At 34.1% G+C, this 13,557-nt stretch overlaps 2 protein-coding genes across 4 annotated transcripts; one reads left to right on the top strand and one right to left on the bottom strand.

Annotated features, from left to right (window-relative positions):
• Positions 1 to 652: 652 nt before the first annotated feature.
• LOC137814099 (receptor protein kinase-like protein ZAR1) lies at positions 653 to 4,549 on the bottom strand. Its single transcript, XM_068616671.1, has 2 exons — positions 2,856 to 4,549; positions 653 to 1,484 (listed from the first exon to the last, which is right to left on the bottom strand). Exons 1-2 carry the CDS (start codon positions 4,153 to 4,155, stop codon positions 823 to 825), a joined length of 1,962 nt encoding a protein of 653 aa, XP_068472772.1. The 5' UTR covers positions 4,156 to 4,549; the 3' UTR covers positions 653 to 822.
• A 4,653-nt stretch (positions 4,550 to 9,202) lies between these two features.
• LOC137814097 (protein cornichon homolog 1-like) lies at positions 9,203 to 13,248 on the top strand. Of its 3 annotated transcripts, XM_068616669.1 has the most exons (5): positions 9,286 to 9,420; positions 9,549 to 9,565; positions 9,710 to 9,891; positions 10,624 to 10,746; positions 12,833 to 13,248. In XM_068616669.1, the coding sequence occupies exons 3-5, from the start codon at positions 9,716 to 9,718 to the stop codon at positions 12,876 to 12,878; spliced, it is 345 nt and encodes a 114-aa protein (XP_068472770.1). In that variant the 5' UTR covers positions 9,286 to 9,420; positions 9,549 to 9,565; positions 9,710 to 9,715; the 3' UTR covers positions 12,879 to 13,248. The 3 variants fall into 3 exon arrangements, with proteins under 3 accessions (XP_068472769.1, XP_068472770.1, XP_068472771.1); XM_068616668.1 differs by having other exon boundaries at positions 9,203 to 9,565; XM_068616670.1 differs by lacking the exon at positions 9,549 to 9,565.
• The last annotated feature ends 309 nt before the right edge of the window (positions 13,249 to 13,557 follow it).

Here is a 13,557-nt window from a genome sequence, read left to right as displayed (position 1 = left end):
TTGAAAAGTGGAAATAAAGAATGAAAGACATTGCATTAAGAATGTGTCCCAATTTATAAAACTTGTGAGCATATATCCTAGAAATAACTTTTCAGCTTCAAGCCATGCCATGATACAAGTTTAAGCTTTTTCCCATTGTGTGGTGGTGAGAAATATTTGGTGAGTTTGGTGGGGTGCATCCTCAACTTGATGTCTTCAACCAACTATTCATTAATCACCTTTCCTTCTTTACTCTGTTTCTCATATACCAACTATTCAAGATAAGACCAGTTGTTGTGAACTAGATTATTGAAAGGCTAATCATTGGCTCTAAACCATTGGGCAATGCAATGATTTGAACATTTTTCAAATTCTTTTGTGAATGAAACTAATTTCAAATTAAACACATACCTGTGAGAGTTTTTTTTTTTGTATGTGATAATGTTAACTAAATCACCTATATTTACTTTCTTAATCAATACTTTGTTTATTAAAATAGTTGAATGTTTTGCAGGAGACAACATTACACTCAACATAATTCTTCCTTTTCTTGTATATTATTTGAATTTCAGAGCTCTAAAATTACCAAGGTTTACTTTGTGCATGGTGTTCAAATGCCAGGAGCTGTAGGATTTTGTATTTCGAAGTAAAGAAGGAAAATGTCTAAAACATGTATCAAAATGGGCTGTTTCATGATTTCCCTTGAAAACGAAAGGAACATTTTCTATTGAGACATGGAAGAAAGAGAATACATCTACTTGGCTTTTGAGTTACAAAACCAACCTCTCTAAACACATCAAAGAAAGAAAAAGAAAAGATTCTAGCACAAGAAGCAGCCCAGAACTATACATAGTTTTCTTGTTTTTCACTGTATTTGATGTTATCAAGGCTCTCAGACACGGTTTTCATTCTTGGTCGCAACTCTGGATCGAGTTCAGTGCAGTTCAGAGCAATATAGAATGCAGCAATGACTTGCTTTTTAGCATAAACTTCAGGGATGAGTGCTTGGTCAATGATATCAGACAGTGGCTGCTCCTCCTTGAATGCTTTCCTAACAAAACTCTCCAGCACCTTGTCATCATTTTCTGCTCCAAAATCTGGCATCCTACCCGTCAAAAGTTCCAAAAGGACAATGCCAAATGAATACACATCACATTTCTGAGTGAACTTGCCACCAGCCATGCGCACCTCAGGTGCCAGGTAGTGGTAAAAGGAAGTTGCAACCTTTGAACTCATTGCAGTGGTTATAGAGGATTGGTTCAAGCTGTTCCGTTTTGGAGCCATTGTAGTAGACTTTGGCGGGCCCAAACCAAGCCGAGAAAGTCCAAAACCTGACACGTATGCATGGAGCTCATCGTCTAGTAAGATTTTTGCTGACTTAATGTTGCCGTGGATATATTTGCGACCACTGAACTCGTGTATATACATCAAGCCCTTGGCTGCTTCTTGAGCAATTTTTAACCGTGCTGTCCATGATAATGGTGGCAATGAATTGGAAGGCCCACCTGCAACCATAGAGCACCAAATACAAAGAAGAAAATGATTGAAAGAAGCCCTAAGAAGCAGAAAGTGGAAACTGAAAGTGAACTCACAAACGCCAGTATGAGATCAAAAAAAGGGAAGCAAAGCATCAATAATCATGTGAGATTACGAATGTTATGTCGCAAACAATGCCAATGATCTTACCTAGATCACACTGCAAATGCTATAGTGAGTCAAAATAAATCCATTCTTTAACATCAAATTTGATGGATATGGAGTTCATGGTTATAATGTTCAACACATATTATAGGTAAACAAAACTCTTTTTACTTTGAGGACCACCACACTACATGCAAGGAAGTAACCAATCCTGGGGATGCAGCCTAGAATCGCTAGAAGACAATGATCACCAGTAGCGCACTTAATCTACAGTGGCAAATCACTGAGTATGAAAAGCACTGCATTGGGACCGTGGTCCATGGGATTTTCAATCACCCAAATGGCGTCATGGGAAAATATAAAGCATAATTACTTTTTTGCAGCTATCACTATTGGCACAAACTATGACCGTGAAGATATCATGGAAGAATTTAATTGAATGTCCACAAGAAATCCTAGAACAACACTAAGCTGATACAGTACATCAACTAAGAAATTGTAGGAAGAGAAAACCAGCAACACTTTTTCCAATTTACTCTTTTATTATTGATTCAAATTTAGTTTAGGCAGTAAAATGGGGAAAGGGACCCGCCTTAGACAATGGGCCATGCAAAAATTATAACCACCGATGGAAAGTGTGTCGCCAGCATCACTCATAGCTATGATAACAAGCATTCATTAGCATAAAGCTATAGCTCATCACAGACAAAATACACAAAGAAGGGATTTTGGTTCTCAAGAGCAGAGACACAATTCACAAAGGACGCGATGACCATGGCCCCCAAAATATGTAGTGGAAATACGGAACAACACTTAAAGGTAGAAAAAGAGAAAACACATGTGAAAGTAAAAAGTAGGAACAGGTGAGTGTTTCATCCACCAGCTCCTGCATATGTCCCACTACAACCATCATGATGCTAATCATGATCAAAAAATTGACATTCGGAAAGGAGGAAAAAATTAGAATTTAAACTCATCATCACACAGTGGCCATCGTCAATTCAGAGTCGCATTCTCAAAATAAGCTGCATGTTATGATGTTAAGCATTTGCCTTGTGCAACTACAATGCAGCAAATTTAAGCAGACATAGCGGTTCCATTTTAAGAACAACAAGAAACGCCATAAAATTTCACGTGAGTTCCACAACAAAGCATCGAATAACGTCATATATGATAATTAATCGCAGAATTAAACCACCCCAAATGAATTTGAAAAAGAAAGACAGAATTGTTACCGTGCAAAGCAGTGTGCAAGCTTCCATTGCGAATGAAATCGGTGATGAGCAGCTTCTCATCATGCGCATAATAATAAGCTCTCAACGGAACAACATTGGGGTGACGAACCCTTGCTATGGCCTCCACTTCAGACTCAAACTCCTTAAATCGCCACGTGGCATCACCCTCACTGAGTCGCCGTACAGCCACCGCATTCGCCGCCAAGGAAGACCCTCTTCCGACCCCGACAACCTTGTACACAATGCCACTCCTACTCTTCCCAACAACATACGCAGACGCCCTAAGCAAATCCTCCAACTCTAACTCAAACCCTTCATCCACCACAACAAATTTACCATCTTGACCCTCTCCCGCATCCACCTCGCTCTCCAACTTCTGCCCCCCCAATTTCGCCTCCTCGCCGCTTCCCCACCGTCGCCGGAAAACCCACAGCGAGAGAGAAACCGCTCCAACCGCGACGGAAAGCCCAGAGATGACAAGAACCGCGACGGAGCCACCACCGTGCGGTTTCAGTCTCTGGTCTGAGCCTTCGGGGTGAAGCGCATTGGGGTTCTGAGGGAATCCCTCTTCAGGGTTGGCGAAAATCCCAGGCTTTTGCGCTTCGGGACACGCAGTTTGCAAGGGGAAGCCACAGAGTCCAGGGTTGCCAGAAAACGCGGTGGGACCCTGATTTAGCAGGGACCCCACCTGGGGGATTTTTCCGGTGAGGTTGTTGTTGCGGAGGTCGAGGCTCACAGCCACAGGCAGGTTAGAAAGGGTGGCCGGAATCCCGCCGGAAAAGAGGTTGAAAGAAAGATTGAGAGTTCCGGTGAGAGAAGTGAGATCGGAGAGGGTAGAAGGGAGGGAACCGTTGAGATAGTTGGAGGAGAGGTCCAAATGGCGAAGGAGCTTTAGGGAGAGAAAGTGTGAGGGAAGGGAACCACAGAGCGAGTTGTGAGAGAGGTCAAGGACAATGAGGGTGGTGGCGTTGAAGAGAGAGGGAGGAATGGCGTTGGAGAACTTGTTGTGTGGAAGACTCAGTCTTTTGAGGGAGGTGAGAAATCCCAGTTCGGAGGGAATGTAACCGCTGAGGTTCTTGTCAGGGAGAGAGAGTTGGGTAACTCTGTCGCCGGCGCAGGAGACGCCGGGCCAGTGGCATGCAGTGGCGTCGTTTTCCGACCAGGAGCTGAGAACGGCGGTGGGGTCGGAGTCGACGGCCGCTTTGAGGGCGAGGAGGGAGAGGCCGTCTGAGTTGAGAGAGGTAGTTGGAGGAAGGACGAAGAAGAGAAGGAGTGATATAAGAAGATGATGCATTGGCATTGTTGTTGGTTAGTGAAAGAGCATTACTTGTTTAGTAGAGAAGAAGAAGAAGAAGAAGAAGAAGAAGGTGAAGAAGAATGAGAATGATAATGGTGAAGTTTTTGAAATTGGTTTACTTCTCGAGGTGGAGTTTGAATTTCTCTGACCGTCCTTGCTTCTACTTTAAATACTACTACTGTATACGTCCTACTATTGTTAAATACTTGAATAAATACTTGCGAAAGTGAAAATTTTGTGGCACCATTATGTTCCAAGTGGGTTCATTCAACTTTAGTCAATCTTGGTTCACAGTTCAGAACAAGATAACTGACTTCCATCCAAAAAAAACCATGCCACATTTGTTCTGTAAGATACTTACAATGTGGTCTGTTTACAATTGTGTTTGAAATGAAACTGAGTAGGTGCTACTGTGTTTGAACTTTCCTTCAAAACAACCTCAAATTTTGAAATGAATTACAAATATTTGCTTGTAATTTGGCATATTGTTTGGCATATTGTTTGGCCTTTTGTGATATGAGAAAAATAAGTGATGATGAGTTATGCGTTTGTAGTTTAGTGTATTTTTTTTATCTGGTGTCAGAAAATAGTTTCGTATAAACAAGGACACCACGCCTGTGACCCTTCTTTCACTTTTTGCAGTTGTGCTGCTACCTGCATAGATCCCGCAAATCATTCAAACTGCTATACTACGCGATTAACATTTTTTTAACTTTCTCTCTGTCCTTCAAGTCAATTTAATTAACCTAAAATCAAAATCTGCTTCCTCACACTGCTATAACCAACCGCGTGTCTAAGTAGAAATTATTATTATTTTGATTATTCTCTCACTTTTGTTACCAGATTGATTTAATAAGTCCATTTTTAAAATAATTAAATGAAATTGACTAAATTTCATCATTTAATTAATAACAATAGCTTAAATTAAGTTTTATTTTTTTTATTAAATTTAACAATTTTTAATTGAATCTTTATTTAAGAAAATTATTTTATTAAATATCTAAATTTTTTAATTGAATACAAATTATTTTATTTAGTCATTAACTATTGTGGCATGATTGATGTTTTGCATCATCGTCTTCACATAGAAATTAAAAACCCAACTTAATTTTAAATTACTTGTAAATTTGAGTATTTTTACTAAGTTTTTATTAAAAAGAAACTGTTTATTGAACATAACAAAATTTATATTTTTTAATTAAATTTTTTCATCAATTAAGTTTATTTTTTTAACATCACTAACTTAAACAATAAAAAAATAATGTTTTAAAATTCTAATTATATTTATAAAAATAACGTTGTTTCTTTCTATAAATTAAATACTCAAGTAAAAATAAAATATATCATGTGAAGACACAAAACAATCATATTTAGTAAACATATTGCAATTCTAGAATTTCATTTCTTTAAGTATTGAAATTGGTGATGTTATGATTGAGAATATAAGATAAAATGTTTATATCATCCTAATTATGATATCTAGTAAAAAATATAGATTTTTGACATTCAATATAAAAAAGTTTATTATCAGTCAAAAAATACTCAAATTAAAAAAATAAATCGTCTTTTAATTTTTTTTATGTGAAAATACATAAGAAATGAAGATGCAAAATAAGAATTATATGATCCAACTAATGACAAAATCAAATAGTAAGACTTAATTAAGAAAACATAAAAATTTTGTATACTCAATAAACCAAAATTAAAAAAAAAAAACTCAATTAAAAATATTTAAACTAATAAAGACTTAAAACTTATTTAAACATTACAATAATGTAATATATTTAGTTCATCCTTAATATATATATTCAAATCCATCGGAATACTCAATTCTCATTAACATAAGTTTTCTTTCCTTGCCATTTGAGAACAAGTATAATTTAAATAATTAATTATTGAATAATTTAATGTAATTTCAAGTATTTTACGCTGTTTTTTCAATTATAATTAATTTATTTATCAATAATGCAAATTGCAAGCATGAAATTTGAATTATAGTTAAAAAGAACACATTAAACTCTTGTAGGTATATGCAGCTAAGTTTTTGTCATTCATTACATGGGCCAAGCTGTGAATTAGGTGCTTAGTGGACCACATAAAATAATTGGTAATTGGTAGGCTAAAAAATATGGGTTTGAACACCACTAGACTGGCCCACTAATATTTTTTAAATTCAAGGATTTATTATTATTTTTATTTTTATTTTTTTTTTAAATTCAAGGATGTTTATAGTAGAAAAGAGATTTACCTGAGAATCATGATTTATTAAAAGATGACTGATTAATCATAAATATTATTGAATGTCTTTATATGTGTGTTTAGGAACTTTTTATGATGAATTTCAATACTGTTCTAAAAAATATCATTATTTTATAAATTATTTAAAAGGATATATTCACTTAGAAAAAGTGTTTAGGAACCAATTGCGGAAAGAAGGTTCCGTGGGAAAAAATATAAGATACATATAGACAATAATTATATTATATAAATAAAAATTAAAAGCATAATAACATCACACTAAATTTACTTTTTTTCCTAAAAGTCTATAATTAGGAGAATTTCTTTCATCTTTTCTAGAACCCTTTTTTTTCTCTTTTTATGTACAGTAAAACTCTCACTCTTCAATTTTTTTAACTATTGTTTTCAACCAATTTTTATATCATCTATGCCTTTTTAACATAAGGAATGGCATAAAAATTATCTTTCTTTTACTTTTTTTTTTTTTTATATTTTTGTTTATAGATGTACGATACGTGATCGAGACTCTGTCGACCACAAACAACTAGGTTACACAAATTTTATTCGGACGAAATGATTAACTTTTACAGTGATTATAATACGATCAAGAAGAATTTATTCTTAAATTTGATGTTATTGTTAGAATTTTTAAACATAATATAATATTTAGTTATGATTATTTTTTCAATATTTTTATATTTTTTAAGTTATTTATTTATATATATTATATTTCTTTCGACGGCAATGTTTTTGATATAACTCGTTATGATTTTCCTTATAATTCTATAAAAAAAAATTTTGATTTTCGATATGATTCGTTATCCGATATCGATAACACTGGACACCTTACGAGGTGTTAGAATAACATTAATACTTAGAGCATATTTTAGAATTCATTTTTTCGCTGTGTTTAACGAGGTGTACTGGAAGATTCTCGGTACAATTTCCCTAGGTTTGTTTGATGGTTGAGGTTTGTCAATGTCTCATTTTCTTTGAGCTTTTTAGGTCTGATTTTGACTCGTACTTGACTTTAGAACTCATAGATTTTTTCTAGCTGCATGAACTTTATGTATCTTCGCCTTAACTCATCTAGGTCGATGACTGGTTTCTTGTAGAGACTATCTGCGAAGGGTTCTAGTTTAAGGTTTATCACCATTTGATGGAGGTCCACTTTCGGGCTAAGGTTTTGGATATTCAAAGCGACTTTCTCAAACCTCTCAATGAAAAGGCTCAATGACTCTCCCTTCTCTTATCGTATGTTGACAAAGGTAATTAATGTTAGGTGGTGTGACGACTATTGTGTTCCAAATTTGGCTACTAAGGTTTCAAAGCAGTCAATAGAGAAGAGTGAAAGGCGGATAAACCAACTCAATGTTGCCCTTTTTAGAGATGTAGGGAAAACCCAATAGAGTATCACTTCATTCGAAGTGTAAAGGCTCATCTGGGTCACATACACATCAACATGTTCATCAAAATTAGTTGTACCGTCATATTGGTCATTCTTCAAACCTTTTTAACTCTTGGGGAGTTCGACATTCATTATTCTTTCAACAAAAGGGTGTCGTCGAGCACTTTCCAATGTTATCAAAGTGTTCACCGATGGTTGATATTGTGATTCTACCTCCAACAACGTATGGGTTACCACAGTTGGAGGTGCTTCGAATTGCAAGAATATTGTTATATTTTTATTCATTTTCTGGTTAGAGGATTTGATTTCTTCAACATTCTTTTTCTTCATTTTGACCATTTCCTTCTAAAGAGTGAGAAATAGAGCCATTTGTTCGGTCTCGATTACTCTTACGTCTATTGATTTTTTTAGTTGTATTCCTTATGGGTGTCATCGAAATGTGTCTTCACCTTTACCTTGTTGATCTGATTGTTCTAATTATCAATTTATTCTTGAATCTTGGTTGGAGTTAGGAGTACTGCAAAATGTTCTCTAATGCTTAAGTCAGTATTTAGTGGTTGAAGTATTTAATGTTATACATACATTTTACTTAATGATGACAATCTCTTTATAGAAGTAAGTAAGAATATATTTTGAATGGAATCTGAATTAACATGACTCTCAAAATTAATATTAATTTAATATAAAAATACAAATTAATTAGCATATTGTAATGGATTTTAATTATTGTGGTTTGTCATTTTATTTTATGTCCCCAATTGATCTAACAAAATCCTCACGTAAAAATTAACACAATTTTTTTATTATATGAAATGTTGTCACAAAGTTTGATTGTCTAGCCTTTTAAGCTGGTGTAGGTCGGTATCATAAATTGTTATTTGAGTTGTTTCTCATCTGTAATATGTGGCTAACTTTATTAATAAAGTGTTTCTTATAATATTGCCGAAATTTTTTGTTATTAATATTATAATGTTGCTATGTCAATACAAAATGTTGAAATTGATTAGTTTTGCGGTGTTCGTACCTAACTATTTGTTTAATGATAATTAGTTGAGCTAAGATGAAGAATGACGAAGCCCGAGCACCATTAATGGTTGAAAATCTGAAAGTACAAACCTCAGTAAGAATTAACATAGGTTCGAATTGGATTAGCCTTGAGTTGCGAATTTTCTTGATCTGATTTTGTGATCTATATGAAGGCCAAAATATTGTTTATATCTATTTTTTTCAACTATTTAAATCTGTTCGTACACGAGTAGAAAAACCAAAAAAATCATTGAAATGTGTAAGATATCTATCTACTCTTTTTTGTACTTTTAAATGTAGTTTATATAATATTTTATTAAAACATTTTTAAATTACTGAATCAGTACTATTTAGATACTCACAATTTTAGTAGGAAAAGAAGAGTAATGAAAAATTGATGATTTAGGTTTTGGACAAAAATTATTCATCTACAAACGACTGACTCATCATATCCTGCTAGAGAAATGATGTTTAAAAAATTGTAACTAAAGCAAACAGGTAATGTGCAAGTTGTCGTGCGGAGAGGCTTCACCACCTCGTCCGTGTTCAGTGTTCCAACAAGGCAACAACTCAAACGTTGTCAACTGTTTGTTGAGGTTTCACCTCCTTCCTCCAATCAATATACTCTACCTCTCTCTCTCTCTGCTTCTCTGTTAATTAATAATGGGTTTGGAGTTGTTCTTTTGGCTTATCATTTGTTTCCCTTTCCACATCGCTTTTTTAGCCTCAACGTTCTACCAGGTATTCATTCAACTTTCTTTTTCTTCGCCTAAGCTCGTTATTTTGTTCCAGTATGATTGAACTGTAAGAGAGGATTCACTTTCAGATTTATTTTTAGCTTCGATGAATCTAAAAATGTTTATATCTTTCTTTTTTGGGTTGAAGGTTTTGATGCTGTCTGACTTAGAAGCCGACTTTATCAACCCATATGATGCTTCATCAAGGATTAATTACTTCATCGTTCCTGAGTTTATTGGGCAGGGATTATTGTGCGCTTTTTGCCTTTTAACAGGTCACTGGATCATGTTTTTGATGACGGTTCCTGTTACATGCTACCATATGATGCTGTAAGTACTAAATTTTACACAGAAGATGAACAATGTGCTGCTCAAGTTACATGAAAGCATAACATGGTTTCTCCCCTTTTCTAATTATGATCCCCTTTCGTATAAATTTGCTAAAGTGGGTTTTTTTTGGTGGGGGTAGTCTAAGATTAATGTCTTTCTTGCTGTGAGAATCTTCCACCTAATAGTCTAGTCTTTTGGTTTAAAGAAAGTTATATGCAACAATTTTTCATTTGAGAATATGGGTCAACTTAACTTCGTTTCCTACTACATAAATTGATATTAAAAAATTGCAAATTCTAAAAACATGGCAGCAGCCATTCATGCTGTCGATTACTGATTTTATTTCAGCATCGTGATTAATAGTGATTTTTGACTGCCCCCCCAAGTAGCTTTAACTTAATGGTTCATCTTCTCTTTATTGCCATCTGGATATTTGTTTGTTTATGTTGAGGGTTATTGTTCAATTATTTGGCATTACCAGATTGTGTTCTTGAGGTTTGAATTTGTTATAGGCTATATGGTTGTGCCAATAAAAGGAACTTGTGGTCACTAGTTTTGTGTTTGAACATTCTGACTTATATTGTATATTTACAATTACTGTGAATATATTTTGGTCGCAATAAATATTGAACCATTATGCACATATTTTGTCCTGAACTCCCCATACAAGGCTTAGAACATGAACTTGTATGTTCTGTTTTCAGTTCATTTTGTTCCATTTCAATGATTCAGGTACATGAAACAGCAGCATCTCATCGATGTTACTGAAGTGTTTAGAGTACTTAACTCTGAGAAGAAATTTCGCTTAGCCAAACTTGCTTATTACTTAACAATCATCATAATAATTGTCTTCAGGTTAGTTTGTGCTGCCCTTAAAATAGCATATGCTTATCTACCATGTTTAGTGTTTTACATTCTCACCGCTTAATATTATGTCTATTTATTTTTCTGATTATTGGGATTGTGTTAGGGTTTCTGTTGCTGTTAGCTGAGGTGTTAGAGTTAATTATTATTGTTGAGAGAAGATTGGAGGTATTCTGTTATTAATGACTGGATAGTTTAAGATAATGAGAGAAGATTGAAGGTGTTCTGTTTAGTTTGTGATCGGGTTTTGGAGTGAAGGATCTCAGGCTTTCAAAATCCTTACAGGAACTACTTGTATTCATTATTTCTTTTCATAAACTGGGGTTTACAGTCATCCAAAGCTAAGGGAGATCTCATCTTTTCGTTAGTAATTTCTCTGATCTCCGAACCAGTAATTATCAGATTTCATAATTCAGAAAGTTTATTATTTTACAATTCTAAGGATGAAAAATTAGGTATATGGGCCACTGTTCCAGTATTCAGTAAACATATTGTAGCAAAAAACTTTTCCATAATGCATTCTTGGAGCAAGTAACAAATTTTACTTATGCCCTAAATGCGTTGAGGGGTTAGTCCCTAGTTTGTACTTAGTAAAGTTTAAGCAACTAATATGTTATGGGGGAGGGAACCTCTCCATTCATAAAATAAAAATAGCCTGGCAGCATTCAGTAGGTCTCATAAAGACCGCAACTGCTTGAAGTACAAGTAATGGAGTTGGAACTTGCTGTTAATGTTTTCCTATGCAGTAATTCATTTTGCCTTTTTCGAGTTACCTTATAAAGACTCAGCCCATCATCCATCGTTACCATCCTATGTTATACATCTACTCTGGTTTGAAACGATACTTGTCAAGACCGATTATCTGACTATAGCCGGGTTTAAGTTTAATACTTGATTTGGGGACATACATGATATAGCCGTCCTTGTGAAGTGGTATTGTTCATATCTTGAGTTTTGGTATCTGATATCAAGTAACCACCAATTGTGTCTGCTATCCATTAAAACCTTAAATCCTAAACCTTAAAACCTTCTCTACATAGATGCAGTTCTGGAGCAAATAGGGTGTACTGATTTTAGGGTTAATTAAAGCTATTTTTCAGTCTTACGTGAATTCACAAATTTTGTTCCTTATGTGAACCTCCTTCAACTAAAATAACTTCCATACTTGCCATCACATGGCAGAATTGCTACTAGCAGTTGATGCTTGATGAGGATGGATCCTTGAACAGGTTCATGATATTCCTTCCAAGTCATACCAATGGTAATGTCTCATGATTGTAGTTAGTTTAGATTGTTATGAAACACCTTGGATGCTGCAATGGATTTCATCATACACAATTGGGAACTCCTATTTTGGATCTTTAAGCGTATGTTTTCATTTAGGTGATCATACGAGAACCTTGAACTTTGCTTCCTAGTGTATTCCACTTCTGAAACTAAGATTTAGGATTGACTAAAATTAGAGTTTGTACTATATTAAAGTATGTGCTTATACACCATTAACTGAGTGGAACTTAATGATCTTTGCTGCCATATTAATGTGTTGGTGAGCAAAGGATTCTTTTAGGAAAGTTAAGTGAGCTGTGTTAGATTGGAGAATATGAACAGTAATATACCTCTATTATAATTTATAACCATTCCAGGCTCTGAAGTATTGGGTTGCAAGGAAAGTACCTAGCCTGTTCACTTGCCTTTTTTTTTCAAATTTGACTAGTGTTCTTTCCCTTTTATCTTATCACAAAATAAAATGAATGTTTTGCTCTGGGCATGTGAATTGTTTTTGATGTTGGATTTGGTAGGGGATGGTAGGAAATAAAAATATTTTATTTTCAAATTAAAAAAACTTATTTATAAAAAAAAAGAGATTAACACAAAGTTTATGTTAATCTATCATTTTATTTATTTTATTTTAAAAATGATCAAATAAAAAAATATTAATTAGAAATGAAAAATTTGTCCTCCCTTCCATCATCATCCAAAACATATATATACCCTTAAGCAACATTTTTCGTGACTCTATTTATCATTTTCTTCAAGGAACCTGAAGCAAAATTTTATCTCAACTTTCCATTTGCAGGCTTGTATTGATGCTTGTCTACTATTTAGATTCTGAAGATGAATGAAGTGGACAAGCCTTTTGATTCCCACTACGACTTGTGCACTGTGGTTTAAGGTGGTGCTTCTTTTTCGTTTTATCCTTCTTTTCATTAATTCTTTCATGAAGGAGTGATTGAGTTCTATAGCATAGGATTTAGAACTAAATTCACAGCTCTAAGAAACAGAAATCCGTCACTAATTTGAACGAGTATTGCCAACTCAGGTATATAAGTTATTTGACTCTTGTTAGTCATTTTCTCCTAAATAGCTTTTTATGGTAACTAATAATTATGGGATTAGAAGATGGTATTTGACGAGCCTGATTTGAACATTGTATATTATTTCCTATGAATGTTACAACTTGTTATAAAATACCAAGTGTTAATTTAGCATGAACATCCACGTTTATTTTTTATTTGAAAAGGCTAATTATCTATTTATGTAGAAAATACAACTTAGTTATTTTAATTACAAGGAGGTATAGAATTAGTGTGAGGAGAGATGTACATTGAATTTCAACTTCATGATTGTGCCGCTTGAGATATGCTCGTTACTAATCTAAAGATCTTTGAACCTTTTTGGCATTCAAGGAAGAGAATAATGTGTTGGCTGTGAACACAATCACATAATGTTATGCTAAAAAACTCATTCTTTTTAATAGATTTAAATGTGTTTTTAGACCCTAAATTTGATATACTAATTTTG

This window comes from Phaseolus vulgaris, chromosome 1 (genome assembly GCF_000499845.2).
Source record: "Phaseolus vulgaris cultivar G19833 chromosome 1, P. vulgaris v2.0, whole genome shotgun sequence".
NCBI lineage: Eukaryota > Viridiplantae > Streptophyta > Magnoliopsida > Fabales > Fabaceae > Phaseolus > Phaseolus vulgaris.
The sequence above is the reverse complement of the archived record's forward strand: the minus strand, read 5'-3'. Positions and strand labels throughout refer to the sequence as shown.